Below are 19,124 nucleotides of genomic sequence, written 5' to 3'. Positions count from 1 at the left end.
AGGCATCAATTAATGAAGTAATATATATATATATATATATATATATATATATATATATATATATATATATATATATATATATATATATATATATATATATATATATATATATATATATATATATATATATATATATATAAAAGTTAAGTAGACAAATTCTCAAGAGTCCTACAACACACTGTGGGAGGTGTGGTTAATTGCACGTAGAGAGAGAAAAAGAGTAATTGGTAGATACCATATCATTAGGATAAAAGTTAACTACCAAACCTCTAAATTTTCTACTAAAAATATTATAAACAAAATGTAAACGTCCTACCATGTTCATGAATAGTAATTCAATGTAAAAACGGATTTTGAAAACGCTGATGTGATGTAAAGCAGAAAAAGAAAAATCATTTTCAAGCTATATAATAGAAATATCTGTTTATTTTCTTGGATTTGCGAGTTTTTTTTTTTTTTAAAAAAAACGAAAAGATAGTGGAAGGGTATCCAAAGATGCCCCTTTGGATGGATAGAGGTGCCCATCTCCACACAAATTATTGGTGAAACAAATGCACCATTTATTCTCATAGCTCCAACCGAACGGACGATACCGACCATAATTTTCTTATTTGGTCCCCGTTAAGTCAATTCCAGAAAGGAACACGAACGGCCATTAATTTTTAATTTTGCACCTTTTCTTTTTTGTTTTATATAGTAAATCTGATATCAAGTAGTTTATGAGTAAGCTTTAGGACCACTTATATATATATATATATAAGGTAAGTATAGTATGTTAAATGAAAAGGTAAAAGGGAGGTTGGTGTAGGCATTGAGTCGGCACATGAGAAATCTCGTGATTTTCCATGTTGTCACCGCTGTTACAGGTTTGGCATTTATAAAAAATACAAAAAAATTAAATTTCAGGCAACCAAACTTGAATTCAAGGGTTACCCAATTGGATTTGCAGCCAATATTGCGAGGGGTTGAAAGATGTAACATAACAGACTTATACAAATATTTATTAGTTCATACTTTGAAAAAAACTTGGTATGGGATGAAAAGTCCGGACATGAAAGACAGGAACGCAAACGGTCAGGATTAATCTGACTCGCAAGTTTTTTTTAATTGTACTGAATCAATCCCATTTCAAGTCCGGACACTGTTTGTTCTAGCTGTCCTTTGTCGACCACCTATTAAAATTAACAAGATAGTTCTTGGGTCGCTGCGTGCCCACCACGTCTTGGACCAAATCCTTATTTAAATGAGTTTAAAAGCTTAGCTTCTTATCTTTCATTATTATTTTCTTTGAATAATATTTTTCAAGCTGATTAAAATTTTCACATTTTCTGCAGTCAAATCATGATAATATTTTCTTTTTTCTTTTTTTTATGAACGCATGGGATCTGATAAGCCACGAGAAGGATGCCAATTCTAACATGTAAAGAAAGAAAGGGTACCAATTGATTGAACAACATAAAACAAAGAGTTCATATGAAAGAAGACAAGACGAAGAGAGAGATCGATCTTGAAGTGGGGGAAAGCAATTGATGTATATTGGCAAGCACAATTGAAAACGATGCCATGCAATTTAGGCCATAGCCCATTTTTGGACCATGTAAACAACCGCCACGCATCTTCTCTCACTCTTTCAATATCTTCTGAAGCATATTGTGCCGTGTGTTAACGGGCTCTTCTTGATTTATGATAAGAGCTACTCGACCTCAAGTCGTTGAAGCTCGGCTTGTCAACGAGTTCGAGCCAAGTCATTTGCTTAACGAGTCGAGCTCGAGTTTATTAGTTGACTCGTTCAAATAATCGAGTAAAGTTCGAACTCAACACGTAACTATTGAGCTCGAGTCTTAATCAAGTCGATATATTCAAACGAGTTTGTCGAGCCTTAATTGAGTCAAGCTCGAGCTCAACACATAACGATGAATATCAATTCTATTTAAACGAGTTTGTCGAGCTCTATTCAAATGAATACCAATTCTATTCAAACTAATTTGTTGAGCCTTAATCGAGTCGAGCTCGAGCTCAACATGCAACTGCCAAGTCAAAGCTCGAGCTGCTTCTTCATCACGCTTGATCTTTCATTAGTCGAGCCGAGCTCGAGGTGACTGAACTCTGCTCGTGTTCACCCCTAGCTATACACCACTTTGAGAAAGACCAACCTCCTATGCACGGTACAGGAAATTTCTAGACTCAGTGGAACACAAGCTCCCAACATTTTCTTTTCATGGACATGTTATTTTCAAAAGCAAAATTCAAACTTATTGCATGGACTCTTGGAAATATGTTGGCAGATGTGTCGCTTTAGTGTGAATTATTCTTTTGGGGGCTGTTGGGAGATATATGTCTATCTCCTTCTTTTAGATCAGTACAGGACAACGCCAAGTCAAGATCTATCACTTGACATCCACGGCTGCTGTTTGAAGGACTAGAGACTTTTAGTCCCATGGCAACCCTTGGAGGGCAAGCTAAACTCAGTGATGTCACGAGTGATGTTTGCAAACAAACGGCCCCAGAGTTTTCTTGTCCCAGTGCCCCCGTTGTCAATATCAGTATCTAAAGCGAATCACTTCGCAAAAGACTCCAAATCAAGTCAGCTAGCAGCGTCAATCTTTCCAAAAAAATAGTCACGTAATTGAAACTATAGCGATGACAATAATAGATGCATGCAGGAAGGTATATAATAAAAATTAAGAACAATTGAACTTATATAATTTGACATTATGCACTAAAATCTCATCAACCATTTTCTCTTTGACATTTTTTCTTTTCTCTGCTTGCGTTCAACTGCGACCTACTTTTTCTACTTTTGGACTTTGCTTTGAGTCCCCGAGCTTGACCTAAATGACATGAAAGACATGAATTCCAACAATATTGATTCAATCTTGTGTGAGACCCACCAAAACATTAGTAATAGCTCTTTTAAACCTTTTTTTTTTTATTTTTTTCTTTTTTTTTCTCGGGCCACCTTCATGCCGGAGGCTCAACAAAATTGGGCTCGAGTTGGCCTGAAACCTTTGTTGGCAGCTCAAGTCGGCCAATGAAAAAAAAAATTACATTGAATAAAATAAAATTTTTTAATTGCGCTAGGTATTTTTTGGATTTGAATTCAATTTGGCCCTACCCACATTCAGAGGTTGGACTGTCGGTTCGCCCCTGAAGAAAATCCTCGCTCCACCCCTGCTTTCACTTGGGCGGTGGAAACACCTTGGTGAAGTTTTGTGTCGAACAGTGTTTTTGAGCTATTAAACAGAACTTCTCTTCCTGTTGCCAACAAAAAGCAGGACATTCATTAATGTCTTGGGCATGGGCATGTGGGGTTCCATGACAAATTTCTCAGCATGTCTGTACTGTACTGCCCATCTGGCAGAGATGGTGGCAGCCATCAATCGTGTTTTACAAATGCTTGCTTCAAATTTTGTACGTGAGTGATCAAGCGATACAATTCTTATTATGATATAATATTGTATGAAACTTGTTCCTTAAGATCTGAAAGCAGTGCTAATTAACAAATCTGTACTTCATCAAAGCAACGAGGTTCGTTTCGAATCTGGATCCTCGTTTCGAATCTGGATTTAAAACATATGCAGTGTCATAAATAGTGAAAAATATTCGTGCCATATATTCACAAGCGATACAAACAAAAAAAGGCTCGTAACTAAGACAACTTATCACTTAACAACCTCATTTATAAACTCTTAAAAACTTTTCGCACGAGACTAAACTTCACAAAAATGAGACATTACAGGCTAAGCCCGACCCGATACCCACTCCTACTTACCAATAGCATTACAAATGGATCAAATATTTCCGTCAGCATGATCCGCATAGATCTCCCCGATATGCCACGAGGCCAAGAAGAGCATTGCAAGCAGGTGGAGCTCCGCAGATCAAAACCAGCAGATCCACCGTGCACTAATGAAATATAGCTATTCAAATCTGATTTTAGTTTGTATATATGTCCCAATTTGCTTGCAACCGTGACTTTGTAGCTGAAGAATGTCAAGGAAAAACTTTAACAAAATTATATGTAAATATAAAAAAAATTAGTTTAATATATATAAAAATTTTGAAAGTTTTTATTTCGTTAAAATTTTGAAACTATAGTTTGGCTCCTGCAACAAAAATTCTTGACTCCGGCCTGGCTAAGATTGATGCCAATTCAACGTAAATCGACTCGCGAGAAAAGCATTAAGTGAAAACTGAAAAGCATGTGTGTTCCTAGGAAGATGTTCATACATGCAAGGTCAGGAAAATTTTGGATCTTGTTCGATCATTTAGATCTGGATTCGAGTATAATGGTAGTATTTGGAATGGGCACCCATCGGCCTTCCTCTCCACGTCCTTACAGAATTTTGGAAACCCTCTTTCCTGCTTCCTTCTTTCTAATTTTCCAATACATGACACATTTTGCAATAACGAAAAACGCCTATTTTTCATATTAGTAAAGAGAGGAGATAGGGTTTAAAGCATTCTACCTGCGCAACTGTTCTGCATTAAACGTTTCATCATTCCAAGTGAAATGCCTTTAACAAATAATCTACCTTTGAAAACAGAGCTTGCTCCGAAAAGATTGACACACTTATTAAATTTTTTAAAACTTATGTGGCAAGAAAGAAAATTATTCAAAAGATTTTGGGTTATGGTAGTAAAAATTGTGCCCCCTTTTTATTTCCTCTTCCACTTCCTAAAACCCCAGATCAGCGGAGAGAGAGGGAGCCACCTCCATCGCCATTTTTAGGGTTTTTCCTAGGCTCCGGCTTTCTAGGGTTTCATCTAACATGAGGTAAATTTCTCACACTCTCAGCCTCCGTTATTTTCTCAGCAACAATGAGCATGTTGCTCGATGTTTTCGCTCTATATGTTGTTTTTCTTTAGTTTTGTGGGTTGCCCTTTAGATTCTCATGCTTCTGTTTTCATCTCATCCAATGGCGTTGATCTGGTTGTGGGAATATCTTTTTCCATCTTTTGCATAATAGTTGTTTTTTTTTTGGGTTGTCTTGGAGTTCCATGTGTGTTTGGTTGGAAACAGATGGTTAGGGTTTGGGTGGTTATTTCAATGTAGTTTCATCTTGTTACATATCATTACGTGGTTATTCTCATTTAGGTTGCGGTTTTGACTGAAATGGGTTATGGGATTTATTGCGCCATCTTTTGACAAATCAATTAAAGGCTTGTGCTTTTGAGACTACGCTGACGTGCTCTTAACGTTCCCATCCTTTTTGTATTTCGACGTGTCTTCCGATTTTTGTACGAGCATGAATTGTTTTTATTTAGTAACAAGCTAACAATTTTGTGATACATACAAAGCCCGTTTGTGTCCTCAGTTACTGGGGCACAATTGGACAATGTTTATATTGCAGTAGCTCTTGTGTTCAATTTTGAATGCAGAATTCGTACTCCTCTGATCTATCAACTACGGTAGATGCTCAAATGTCCTTTTGACGATCCGTTGACTCTCTTAGCTGAAGGTCATGCGCATAGATAGATCAAAGTCTGATTCTCTGCTGTCATCTGTTCCTTAGGAGTAGCATTGCATTCTAGGGGAATTTTTTTTTTTTTGGGCAGTGAATTGCAACGAGCTGACGACTGGAATACGCTTAGGCAAGATGTTGACTAGGATCATCCTTTTTCTCCACTTAGATCTGTTTGATTTTTTCTAGTAGTCGGATTAAATCTTAGCGTGAGTGTTTTATGATATAGCAACTCCTGATGTAGATTGTCTTTTCCGCATTGTGATAATAATGCATTTCTGCATCGTTAAAAATGTCCGTTTCCTGTGATTCCTGATGGGCTTAGGTTGTCTAAATCTTGAGTATTAAAATGTCTTCATTTCTGTTCAATGACATATCAGAGAAGTAATTCATTATGCATCTTTGGCTATAGCTTGTTTCCTAGCACAACTAACCTAAGCATTTTGTACATGCGGCAGCCGTCATCCTGAAGTGAAGTGGGCTCAGAGAGTGGACAAGGTCTATGTCACAATACAGTTAGCTGATGCAAAAAACGTGGCAGTCAATCTTGAACCTGATGGCATCCTAAATTTCTCAGCAACTGCTGGACCTGACAATGCCCCATATGAATTGAAGTTGGATCTTTATGAAAAAGTAAATGTAGAGGTAAATGCGTGACCCATTTGATTGTTATCTAGAAAAGATTATACTTTTGCATTTTTGTCATCAGACTAATCTGTTATTTTGTAACTCTTATTAATCCAGGACAGCAAGATAAATATTGGAGTTCGCAACATCTTCTGTGTGGTACAGAAATCGGAAATTGGATGGTGGAAGAAACTATTACGTGGTGATGCTAAGGCACCTCATTACCTGAAGGTGGACTGGGACAAATGGGTAGACGAAGATGATGATGAAGTTGGTCTGTTATTCTTACCTGTTCTTGTCTTTCATTATTTGTCTTGGGTTGAAAACCATGTCTGAGGTGTGTGGTTTTGGAACAGGAAACGACATGGATTTAGGAGGGATGGATTTCTCGGTATGACTTTACAAACCTTAAATGAGTCTTTTTGTTGGGAGGTGTTATCTTTTTTATTTGTTTTGATCTCTATGAAATTTTTGCCTGATAAAATTGATGATATTCTGCAGAAATTTGGTGATCCGGCAGGCTTTGGGGATGGCATGGGTGATGGGGATGGCATGGGTGATGACCTTGATGAAAGTGACGATGAAGGTATTTTTGTTGTCATCGGTTTTGCGGGTTTTTGAAGCTTTAGATTGGTGTACCTTGTCAACGTAAAACCCCACCACGACAGCATGTGTCTTGGTTGGTCTACCAGCATCAGTACTTTGACAAACCTGCTAGGGCCATGTCCATGTGTAGCCGTGGTGTTTCATATGAGATGCTAGTGATCTGATCTCACTTCTTGGTTCTGCCTCCAGTATTTCAACAAATAATGTTTTGTTGATTGGCCAAAATGCTTGTGAGCCATTCTGTGGCTTACCTTTTGTCTAAATCGTGTAGACATTCTTGTACCTAGCCAGCTATTATTGCTTGCTTCTCTGCTGATGTTATGGTCATCAAAACATCCGTGAAGGTTCTCAACCAGGAGAGTTTCTCATGTTTTGTCATGTGTTTTCTTGTTTTCGCCATGTGTAGGTCAAGAAGCTGAAAAGGCGGACGCTGCTGCTGACAAAGGCGTTGAAAAAGCGGAACCAGCTGCTTCTGCTAAAGAACAGGCTCCAAGCGTCTGAAGAGGGAGCCATTAGTGGACTAACCGATTGTTGGATTAGAAACTCTAGGGCATTTTCTTTGGAAGAAATGCTAAGATGTTGTATTCTTTCTGTTGGTAAACTTTCTACACGAAAACACTTGTCTGCGGTACACTAATTATTTGAGTATTCTATCAGCATATAGTGGTTTTTCTATGAAAAAATTATTTGGTCATATTTGGCATGGGCATCGATATTGCATTTTTTTTCTAGGAAGCAGTAGCATACCGTAGCATTACATAAACAAGTCATTCCTTTGACCCGATGGACTTTATGTAGGGATAAGATACTTGGAAGAGGTGGGAACTCTACTCCCTTTCCCCCTACTTCTGGAGAGTGATATATTTGTGAACTATGGTGTCACGCATCCACAGTTTGTAGAGTCCAAAAAACTTCTGCTTCTCTTGTTCTGCATCCGTCCCTTAGCCAACCGACAAGTCCTGCAGGACCTGCACCCTATCACGAACTTCTCAACATCTGATCTCACACCTGGCCAAGCCAGTGGTAATCAGCTCGACTATTAGATTTTCACCTACCCACCACCCGTTTAACCAGCTACGTAGATTCTAGCTACTCCTTTAGCCAGCTAATGTTTGAAGAAATCTGCTGGCAGAACCAAACTTGATTTCAACCTAGCCACCTGTTCTCCTTTAGCCAGCTAATGTTTGAAGAAATCTGTTGACAGAAGCAAACTTGATTTCAGCAACTAACTTTCTAGCACATTCACACACGCATGCGCACAAACTCCCACGCACGGAGCCTGCAGACAACTTTAATCAGAGCGTGGCTTTTTTTATTCGTCTGATCCAGCCTTGGCAAGTTCACCAACCTCGACTTATCTAATTTAGGTGGTGGATTCCTTAGCCTGGCTTTGATGGATTGAGTACAGAATGTCAGCAAGTTTATGTAATGTCATGCATATGTGTGAGAGATAAAAAAAGCTCGTGTTTAAAGTTTATATATTGGCATGTGTGAGAGATTGATTATGCCTCCCAAGCGTGCCCAAGTGTATGTTATGTTGTCAAAAGAGTTCGTACAATTTGATTCGCACTTGATTTTTATGAATTTTTTCATTAACTATTATGATTTTTTTTAAATGATTGGGTTTCTGAAACAGACAACACGGTCGTTGATTTTGGCCAATTTTTTCGACCTACCTCGTCGCCGACCAAATTGAAAGATGCAGAATTTAGTTTCCACCCGAATGACACACTTTTGTGGCAAATTTGCGCAGTCGGTGCTTGCCAGGCAAAATGTGCATACATACATATTAGTATTTGGTCGGCATAACAAGATTTCAAAACTGCAATAACCGTAAATTCTTATCGCATATTTCGAGAAACACCAAGCCGTATCAATTGAAAACAGCCGCAGCCAGCTAAAACTTTACAAAAGATTCATCAAACAAAGTCGATAATTGTTTTAACGGAAAAAGAAATCAAGTGTCGCTTGGAAATATGGAATATCCAGTCAAGAACAAAAATCCTTGTTCTCAACTTTTTCTGTCAACAGACGTCATTTTCGGAAATCTACTGCTGTTGAACTATCTTTTCCACTGCTTGTGCAGCAATGGGTGGCAGGCTAGTCGCGCAAAAACTCTTCCATGAATCCTCAGGTAATTGTCCCTCTTCATCATGTTGTCCATGATCCTTTGAGAATGCAGCATGAACTGATGCGATAATGCTACGAGCTGAATCTCGTGCTACTGGGAGCCGGTCATTAAGCAAGTCGGCAGCAATGTGTAAGATTTTTGAGAATCCATATTCTTTCATCGGTTCCATTTCCTAGCACAGAGGTCAAAAAACTTGGTAAGCATCTCTAAGTCAGGAAAATCAGTCTTCACCATAATTTCTCAAACTAGTTAGCCATGCAGATTGATGGTCTGGGAGACATCCACAACTTAACGTTTCAAGTACCCTCAAACCTAGTTGTTTGTCAATTGACATAAAACAATGGAGTTCCATGTCATGGATCACTAAAAATGTTTGGCAATGCTGTTTGGCTGTTAGAGAAAAAACAAGAACAAGTGGTTACCAATTTGGCGATGCAGTTAGAAATGGAAACGGCAGCCTTTGCTCTCACTCTGAGATTGGAATGGTTCACATAATGCTCCAGCTTCCTCAATAGAGGAAGTGCAGGGGAGGACTTCACCATGGCATTCAAGGCCATTTCAGCTTCTTCGCATACAAACCGCTTGTCTTGGGAAGCCTTCAGCAGCAGTTGCAGTAGCTGGAAATAGGAAATGAATAATCAGATGCCACAGCAATCTCTGATCAACGTTGCTGTTCTTAAGAAAACTCTGTGTTTCTTTAGAACAACTTGGTTGATTGGCTGATAAAATTCAATCGGCAGGACCAAATTGAAATAAGAACAGTGACCAGGCTTGTGACCTGATTACATCAACACGGAAAGGGGGGAGAGAGTACCAAGGTGTCAATGACATCTGACATGGGAGGAGAGAGGAAGACATGTCCAAATCCATTAAAGAGGTCAGTGGAAGTCATAATGGATGTCTTGCAAAGTGCACTCCTTGGATTCTTCATTGCCTTCACGAGCAACAATACGACCCTATCCCTATGTAGATGAAAAAAGGCAGGCCCTCATATAAGTCCCCGAACTTTGCTCTAGCTACTCATCAGAATCATATCAGCAATTGCAAAGAGAACCGGTGCTAACGCTTTCAAGTCCAAATTTCCCTAATCTTTTAAGTTGACTTGCACCACAGAAATGAGTTTCTGAGTGCCCCTAAGATCATTTATAACTAACTTGAATCCTGTTTACAGTGATGAGAAATAGGAGATTTAGCAACTCATAAGGACTTACAAGAGTGATGTCAGTGAAGCAGAGTGATAGATCGCCAATCGGCGCACGTCGTTCAGAGCCTCACACACCTTAATCCAATCCTTCGACTCCAATCTTTGTAGCAAATTCTGTGCCATGGAAATCACACACAGCCAAATTATCAAGACAATATCAAAAACTTACAATTTCTAACGGGACATACTTCGATGTTCCATTTAAGAAAAAACAGAACGGCAGCATAAGAACTTGACCTGGAAACGAGCAATTTTGGCTTAAATATTTGGGGTTTCCAAATTTCACTTTACCTGTGCTGTCTTTTCAGGATCCAGCAGTGGCTGAAGATCTGCCGAGGCAATGTAATCTACCCGGTCCTCCTGTGCCTTCTCAATGGCAGGGGATCGGCTGCCCGGCACGGTGTTCTCTTCATTCCCGGCGAGATGATTTTCAATTCCAGCACAAACTGATTTCTTGGGAGCCTTTTTAGGCCTCTCCGGCGTATGCTCCGGCGTGTTATCGAGTGCCCTGAGTGCCATACTTCCGTGCTGCAAGGTTTCTTTGGATGCTTTTCCCTGATGAAGAATCGATGGTGGTTTCTTCTGTGCTCTGTTGGAGCGAGGGTTAAGGACGCAAAAGGTTTCAAATTTTAAATATCGGAGCAACCCAAAACTTTTCTACCCAACGGCTCTCTTCCAAGTTTCCAACGGTTCAAAATTTTAAAGCTGCGGCGGAGCCGTGTAGGTCGGTGGTAAAAGACGACCGTTTCTGACGACGAATATGCCTTCTGGTTCTGTATTTAGCAGATAAAGTAACGGCGATATTTTGAAATTTTTTGGCAAGCGGATATGGCACTATGAAGCCTTAATTTACGCTTTCCAGATCAAATTTACCTTTTTATCGTCCGTTTCAACCTTCCATTTTGATGTTTTTAATTTATAGCCCTTCCGTTATATTCAGGTAGATGAGCATAAGGTGAGTAACGCTCAGTATGCTTCAGAGTTGATATAGCGTACCAAAAACAAACCCCTGCATTTAGAATCTAAGAATTGAATCAAGCAGCTCGGCTCGACTCGGCTCAACTAGGCTCGACTCGACTCAGTTGGGGAGGGTCCTTGTTTTTTTGTTATTGTAAAGGCAGGGGGGGTTTGCCATGATAGAGCATGGATCAAGCCATGCCATGTTTTAGTTTACCAATGTAAAGCATTGCTAAGCCCACACATTGAGTTGACATATCATCATTTGGGAGTTCACATGCTTACAAGGGACATAAGGATGACTGCACATGAAAAGAGTAGGGTTTAGCTTTGATCCACTCTGATATTAAATCTTCAGGATTTGAGATCAAAGAATTGAAAATAAGTCTCCCTCACTTTCTCTCCGGAATCTCAATATAAGAGTAAAATAAGGATATCAAGTGTAAATCTTTATCATAAAAAACATACGAGTTTATCACATTAGTGTGAGGTTCTTGTAGCAAAGCATCTAACTTTTTATCATTTCAATTATCGCAACTATGTTTTGAGAACAAGGAATGCAGCTTGTAATACTACTCAAAGAATTAACCATGCCCACATTAGTTTGGACATAGTTGAGATAATGCTTGAATGAGCCGACTATATGTCTTGAAATGTAAATTTGAGACATCCAGTGCCTTGTATCCCTTACCCTTGGAAACCCAATCCAAAGGTTGGCCAGAGTCGCCGGGTTGCAAACTTTTTCAAACTTCCCCAACTGCTCTTTAGAAAATTTGAATTTTTTAAATTCAAAAATCAAATAATTGCCCCTCTGGAACACCACCTACTTTTAATTTCAAAAAATTCAAAGATGAAATAACTCCCCATTTGAATACCAAATAACTTTAGTTTCGAATCTCCAAAATGGAGGCCACGAGCCCACAGATAGAAATCAATGGGAGAGGAGATAGTTTAGTTATTGTTCATCAATTCTTTCTTATTTATTAGCTTACGATACGACCAATGATTTTATTACACTTTCAAGACAACGTATTTAGTTGCTCTTGACCAAAACAGCATTCACAAACTGGCCAGGAGAATGGGGACGATATATGTATGTGGGGACGCTCCAACATGAGAGAAAGAGAGTGAGTTCAAAGGTTTTTACTGATCGTAGGAGTTTGCTTGTTCAAATTTTGGACCTTATCAGAAGGGTTGTATTCGGATGTCCGTAGGCAGGAGTGCCTCTGACTGCAGATTGGTTTTGCAGCTCGTCGGTATGGAAGAAGTGAAGCAATACGTTGTTCTAAGATTTGGGGAGGGTGATAGCTCACTTCTTGATCCATTCGAGCTGGTCTCATTGCAGATGCAACTGAACCTAGCCATAATGGGCCGCAGCTATTCGACACCGAACCCAGCCCGGTTCTTCAATGCACCATCGCAATTCACCCAAGCAATTCGGCGACGAAGGTGGGGGCTCCCAAGGGCTTTGAAGAAGCTGTTGCGTCCCCTCTTTGCTCATCACCATCAACCTGAGAAGGCTACAGAATTGGAAGATCATGGCTGCCAGAAACAATATTGAGACGTTGTTTCTCTGCTTTCTTGCTGCTTCTAGTTATTGTTGTATGGCTGTTGGTATGTCTCTGTTGTTAGATATGTGCATGGAACACTGTCAACTGTGTTCCCCTCTTGCATCCTTTCTTCTTTTCCTGCGTGTTGCATTTCTTAAGAAGCTGGAAGAGAATTCATGGGAACCTGAGATGTAAACTGTTTTATCTAGACTATCGCATTTGTATGGTGAATGGTTGGCAGTTCATCAGCTTTGATCCCCAGCACCACGTTAACAGAATGCTAACAAGTGGATGTGTTATTTGGTGGGTATGAAGGACCTAAAGGGGGCTTCTGATTGCCAGAACAGAACAATGACAACCATTCGATGGGACATATCTCTTAATACCAGCAGCAATGTCCTGCCGGAAAATGTTTGCTCCACTTGTAGTGTTCTAAAAGCACTTACTGTATTTTCACAGTTAATCAGCAATTGATCTGCCACAGTTTTACCTCACTAGTTGCTTCATTGCGGATAGGTTTTACCTCACTGTCAATGCACTGTTCTGTTTCAAGTAGGATTTGAGAGGACGAGGAGAAGACTCTCATGCTGCCAACTGCATTGGATTGTTTCATATATATAGATGTGTTGTATAAAACTTTGAAGGTGTTTAGAATGAACTACATCTTGCTTTGTCTCCAACAGGCGAGACAACAGGCATCTTGCTTTGTCTCCAACAGGCATAGCATAACTAATCAGGGTGCGGACATGTAAACAACATATGTTCCTGTTTTGACTCTTGTGGATGCTACTCCTTTGAACCACAATACCACAATAAGGTAGAAATGCTCTGTTGAACTGAAAGCAGCCTATCGAGCCTACCACCCACTCGAGGATCTTCAGTCCCTTTTCAAAATGGTGAATTGTTAACCTCTCACTCACCCTGTCAAACATAAGGACTTATAGTAAGAAAGCGTTTTGATTGACAGCCGAAACAGAGTAGTGGTTACAACCACAAGTTCAACATAGAGAAAGGGAGCCTTCTGTTAGTAATACATGACGTTTCTCTCTCCCTCTCTCCCTCCAAAAAATCCAATAGTTGAGTTGCAAATATTTCATTTTGGAAAGTGTTGCATGATTTTAGTGAGTGAATGGAGAGAGTGAATGAGTGCCTTGCAGAGTTTCCCTTTTTTTAATCAATCAAGGATAAAAAGAAAAATTAACATTATACACTCATTCATACATGCGTAGCCCCCAGAGCCACAGCCACAACCTTGATAACTCAAAGTTCGCTCAAGATCCCTAGTCATGTCTACCCCGAGAGCTCAAAGGGCAAGGAGAAAAAGGAGAAAGGAAAAATCTAGGCCCTGCTCATGTATTCCCCTGTTCTGGTGTCCACCAAAATCTCATCGCCAATATTCACAAACAATGGCACGTTCACAACAGCACCCGTGTCGACCGTCGCTGGCTTCGATCCACCTGAAACAACACTCACCCACAATAAAATTTAAAAATTGTTCATAATCATACATCCACATACACACACCGGAGGCGTTTTATAAGTTTTAGTGTTCCAGCATTGTCCCAAATATACTTATCAAGTTTTTAAGGGCAAAACTTTTTGTTGACAAAGTTGTTTTTCACAACAAAATCTCAAAAACATGGGAAAAAATCTAAATATTAGGTAAAACCGAAATAAATGAAAAACAGATAAAAGGTAAAAAAAACTAGACAAAATGATAAAAATAATGTTTTAATGATGAAAAATGAAGGCAAATAACCCCTGTGAAGTTTACACATGAATCCATGCTGATATTGCAATAAATTTATTTTCCCGTTTTTCCAACAAACAGGTTTTTTCGTGTTTTCTTTTCGTCTTTTTCATTTTCTACATTAACATTGCGATAATTTTGAAAATAATGTGACATATGTGACGATGATGTACCAGTTTTCTAACTGACAGAAGGCATTAGCATTTCCACACATAAACGAATTAAAATGATAAGAAAAATGAGGAAAGAAAGGCTCAGATTTCTTCACTAAACGACGCAGAGAAAAAATTGAACTTATAAACATTAAGAAAAGGAAAAAAGAGTTAGATTTATGTTTACTTAGTCAAAGGAGAGATGGGAGTCCCTTTTGTTTACTCAAAAGTCAATAGCACCACCTTGGGAAGAAGAAATCTGATTACGAGACTGGTTCAAGCAATACACAGTGAAATTTGACGAAAAAGCCACAGACTTTTCTTGCAAGGAAATGCAGGAATGAGTTCAAACAAACTCAGATAACTACCAAAGCATGGAAAGCAATTATTTTTAGTCAAGGGACTTCACAACTTGTGATCAGTAAAAAAAAATGCATAACAATGCTCCGAGTCAAGACAGAGAACACGAACACATGAACCCAATGACTATTTTAATTCAGTACAAATAACAAATTCAAGTATTAATATCAATGACGATTACCAAACACATGTGCAGGAAGAAAGCAAATTGCTTCATCACCCTACACGCACGTTATCAACTGGAAAGAATGCTTGTGCATCCAAAAATTAAAAAGACTGAATATGAGGCTTAGTTACCTTGAGCAGTATCACCCCTTAGTCCAGGATCAACCTCAACCACAGTAAGCTTAACAGTAATGGGAAGCTCACAATCAATAACCTACACCAAACGCTCAGTGAGTTTTAGTCTGATGTAGATTTCCAATACAAACCTGCTGGGTGATGTAGATTTAAAAAGGGAAAATAGCAACACAGGTTTCAGATCAAATATTTGCTTGTAAAAAGTAGATAAAATGGTAGTAAACATGCCTTTCCATTCCAAAGGAGAACACTACAGTCCATTCCCTCTTTTAGCCATTTCCTTTTGTCGCCAATTTCTGCTTCACTTATACGGCTTTCTTCAAAAGATGACTGTGAAGAACAAAGAATGAACTAGTAAGGGGCTGAGGGACAAAAAAATAATTCTTTGCAAAAGAAACAAAAATAATCACTTCCTCTTCAATTGACATTAAACAAAAATGTTCTCCACGAGTCCATGAGTAAGATAATATCTTATTAAACAATTACTTTCGACCCTGAACAGAGGCAAAGGCAAAACAAGATAATCAATTAAAACTCCAACCATGAACCAAACAACCCAAGCATTAGTTCAAAATTCATACACTGAAATGTTTCGTGTGGCAAGCCAAATGCTGCAAGAGTATGCCCAATGTCATATAAGCTAAAGAACAACTAATACAATATGGAACTATGGTACCAACAACTTCGTCAAAACATCAGGACAAGGATATGAGAAACTTTGACAAATTCTTCAATGAAATCTCAACATGATGTCATGATCAGTTGATCACAAAAGGATAAATTGAGTACCAGATCCATAAACACGAACTGAGAACCATCTTTGTATGTGAATTGTTTGGTTTCCTTCATAATGTCTGCCTCATTTATCTGAAAGTCATAGTGCCACAAAATTGGATCAAAGTTAAAACAATCAATCAGATAAATATTCATATCCGTTCACTATTGCATGTCTTGCAAGACACACTCGTAGAACAATTTCAGTGCAATCCAAATCAGCTTCCATCATGAAAAGAGATATGGATGTGAATGGCTAATGCTTCTAGAATTCAGATACAAGAAACTGGACAGACACAAAAAGAAAAAAAATGATCTTTTCATTTCTATAGTCCAAGCTTCAAGTGCAACTTTTAAAGACAAACTAGAACAACACATCCAAATTTTAATAGACAGGATATTTGAAGATAATTATTATCAGGTTCAAAAATCAGTAGACCAACTGTTATAAGTTATCCAGTGTGATCTTAGACCGAGTATGATATACCCCTGTATGGAGCAGACCAAGCAGCAGAGATATATATATATATATATATATATATATATATATATATATAATGACTAGGCTATGATGCTGATCAAAAGAAGAAGCAAATTGCCTGTCGTGCACCTAAGCCTGACACAAGCCACACCTGCAGACACGGTTTGGGTGCAGCAACCTTCTTGAAGAATCGGTGTCAGTTAGAGTCTAATGGTTTGACCATTCGTTGAAGCCAATTATCGGTCTTTCTAACACATGTAAATGAATATGAAGCAAATACCTGAGGTTTATACTTAGAGAACCTTTAACAAGGATTTGGCACATATCAAGAAGCGAAATGATTTTGTTATGCAGGACAATTTGAAAATATAGAATAGCTTGAGACATGTTTTCTAAGATCTTTTCATAAAATACAGAAGATAAATAGAATTCAGCAACACATAGATAGAAGTTCAACCATTTCCATTTGAGGGTGGAATTCCACCATCTCCAAACTTTGTCTTGCTCCCTTTCCCTTGTACACAACCCTCCTTGGGTAAAATTTCAAGCCTAAATTGAAAGGGACAAGTTTTGGCAAAACAAAAGAACACAAATAGGATATTGTTTCAGAGAGCTTGACCATACAGAAGATGCATAAGCTTCTGAGGATGGCACAGCACTCATTGCAAGGATTAGCTACATCTCTGAGACCTCACTGCAAGATATCTCCATCTCACCAACCAAAAGACATAAAGAATCTCTAGGGAAAAATTGTTAAGATAATGATAGAAAGGGCCTGCTTTTTCCACTATCCAGAAACTGGAGTTTGTTCATCACGTATGTTCCAGCGATCCAACGATCATATGCATACCAAAACCCCAATAGTCATATTTACTCATCCAACGATCATATGCATACCAAACTAAAGTTATCCAGTTCCATTGCAAGCTAGTATTTGTTATTCCTGTCTTCCAAATGGCATGTTGACTGTTGATGAGTAAACAGAAAAAAAAAAAAAGATTCAAAGTCACAAATGTGTTACAGCCATTCCTTTATCCTTCTTTTCTCGCTAAATGAAGTGAAACAGTATGCTCTAGAGAAAGTGTGCTGGATACTGAACTGTCGTTTGAGTGGAAAGTACATGTCAAGGCTTGCTTGTGTGTGTCACATACATGAATACAAGCTCAAGTTCTACTGGAAAGGTACTTAAGAAGTTCCCTACTTTTAGACATACCCAGAACTTAAATCTATAATATCATATACAAAACAGCAGTTCATAATTCAAAGTCGTCCTCCTCTGCCATAGACCCAACTAGCAACTAGAAGAATGCAACAAAATAATTAATGTATGCCATCTACTGATTTCCTTCACGGAAATTGCTAACTTAAATTCCGGTGAAGATGGAGCTGCAGAAGTCATTACAAATTTAAGAATCACATAGAGGTTCAAATAAACATGGAAAAATACTGGGATTGGCAAGTGAAAAGAATCATGAAGCATAAGAACATCATATTAAGTAAAATCAGTTCAAATCAATAAAGATCAGACCATACCGTAGTTCCAGCACGGAATGTTTTCTCGACTGTGTTTCCTGTCAAGTAGTTGCGCATTTTGGTCCTGACAAATGCTGCTCCCTTTCCAGGCTTTACGTGGAGAAATTCTTCATCAACACGCCAACAACAGCTAATAAGTTGCTCATTACAGATAGATAAATTAAACAAGAAAACGGTAATCAAAACAGACATTCTATCGAGTGAGTAAATGCCCGACACAATCTGATACGTCCACCAAATGCGAAAGTGTATTAGCTTGTGGCGAGAAACAGCCTTTTAGCAGGCCATCTGTCGAGCAGATCGCCGCATTCTAGAACCGATTGTGAGCTTAATCAGCAAAAGAAACCATGACCCTTTGCAAGAACGGTAATTAATGTCGTCATACTCTAACTTCAACAAAGTAGAACTGCAAATTAGCGTGTTATTTTATGAATGAGTTTCACAATGGCCATAGAAATATGTGAAGAACTAAAACCTGACAAAAAAATAAAAGAATAAAAAGAAACAGAAGAAAATAAATGGATTAACATTGGATGTAACAAATATCAAGCAGCTGTGGATATTCAAACTGAATGTTCATGTAAACACGAGAAGGAAACGAAGAAATAAACACAAAATGTAGCATAATGGGAAACGCAAATTACACCTAAAACACGCCATGGAGCACCGTCCACTTCAAGATTCGACCCCACCTTGATGTCATTGCTCGTGAAGGCAACTATTCCTGAACACGGAGTTGAAATTTCAGAAAACCATCTAGCGAGAAGCATAAAAACGAAAGCCAATATCGTCCACCCAGAAAGAAAAACGGATTCGACGAGTGTTCGTGATCTTACTAGAGGTCTTGAGGCGGGTGCACGACTTGGGGAATGATAGAGGCGGACGGAGCCGAAGCATTGAAGAGGGAGGAACGGTTGCAGAACGAAAAGAAACATTCAGAGAGAACTGAAGACCCGCCATTGGCAAGCCAATAGGGAGTGTTAGAGGCAGGGAAACGATGGGGTTTTCTTGTGAGGGGTGAACGTGGAGAAGCCTCGCGCCAAAAGGAAACGCCCGCGGAGCGCCTACCGCCTATCTGGTATGACCGAAAACATCGCCATGTTTTAACGCAATATTATCGGTTTCCGACAACTCGCTGTGCACGCCGATAACCAGGATACTTATGTTACTGTTACTTAGACTTAAATATCAAGGAAATCATAGCAGAGTGATAGATCTAAGTATAACTCTGCTG

General features: G+C 38.8%; 3 protein-coding genes across 3 annotated transcripts; 1 reads left to right on the top strand and 2 right to left on the bottom strand.

Moving 5' to 3' along the window:
- Window positions 1–4,622: 4,622 nt before the first annotated feature.
- Window positions 4,623–7,392, top strand: LOC116262757 (uncharacterized protein OsI_027940-like). The gene is made up of 6 exons (XM_031642248.2): window positions 4,623–4,777; window positions 5,924–6,110; window positions 6,210–6,366; window positions 6,449–6,483; window positions 6,594–6,678; window positions 7,105–7,392. Exons 1-6 carry the CDS (start codon window positions 4,773–4,775, stop codon window positions 7,197–7,199), a joined length of 564 nt encoding a protein of 187 aa, XP_031498108.1. The 5' UTR covers window positions 4,623–4,772; the 3' UTR covers window positions 7,200–7,392.
- A 1,181-nt stretch (window positions 7,393–8,573) lies between these two features.
- Window positions 8,574–10,654, bottom strand: LOC116262971 (uncharacterized). Its single transcript, XM_031642526.2, has 5 exons — window positions 10,325–10,654; window positions 10,041–10,147; window positions 9,644–9,791; window positions 9,252–9,446; window positions 8,574–9,001 (listed from the first exon to the last, which is right to left on the bottom strand). The coding sequence occupies exons 1-5, from the start codon at window positions 10,550–10,552 to the stop codon at window positions 8,747–8,749; spliced, it is 933 nt and encodes a 310-aa protein (XP_031498386.1). The 5' UTR covers window positions 10,553–10,654; the 3' UTR covers window positions 8,574–8,746.
- Window positions 10,655–13,617: 2,963 nt separating this feature from the next.
- On the bottom strand, window positions 13,618–19,039 carry LOC116262795 (uncharacterized). The gene is made up of 7 exons (XM_031642297.2): window positions 18,727–19,039; window positions 18,537–18,614; window positions 17,891–17,997; window positions 15,892–15,969; window positions 15,331–15,432; window positions 15,100–15,181; window positions 13,618–13,997 (listed from the first exon to the last, which is right to left on the bottom strand). The coding sequence occupies exons 1-7, from the start codon at window positions 18,848–18,850 to the stop codon at window positions 13,879–13,881; spliced, it is 690 nt and encodes a 229-aa protein (XP_031498157.1). The 5' UTR covers window positions 18,851–19,039; the 3' UTR covers window positions 13,618–13,878.
- Window positions 19,040–19,124: the final 85 nt, after the last annotated feature.

The sequence above is a fragment of the Nymphaea colorata genome, chromosome 10 (genome assembly GCF_008831285.2).
Source record: "Nymphaea colorata isolate Beijing-Zhang1983 chromosome 10, ASM883128v2, whole genome shotgun sequence".
NCBI lineage: Eukaryota > Viridiplantae > Streptophyta > Magnoliopsida > Nymphaeales > Nymphaeaceae > Nymphaea > Nymphaea colorata.
This window is presented reverse-complemented; position numbering and strand designations above follow the sequence as displayed.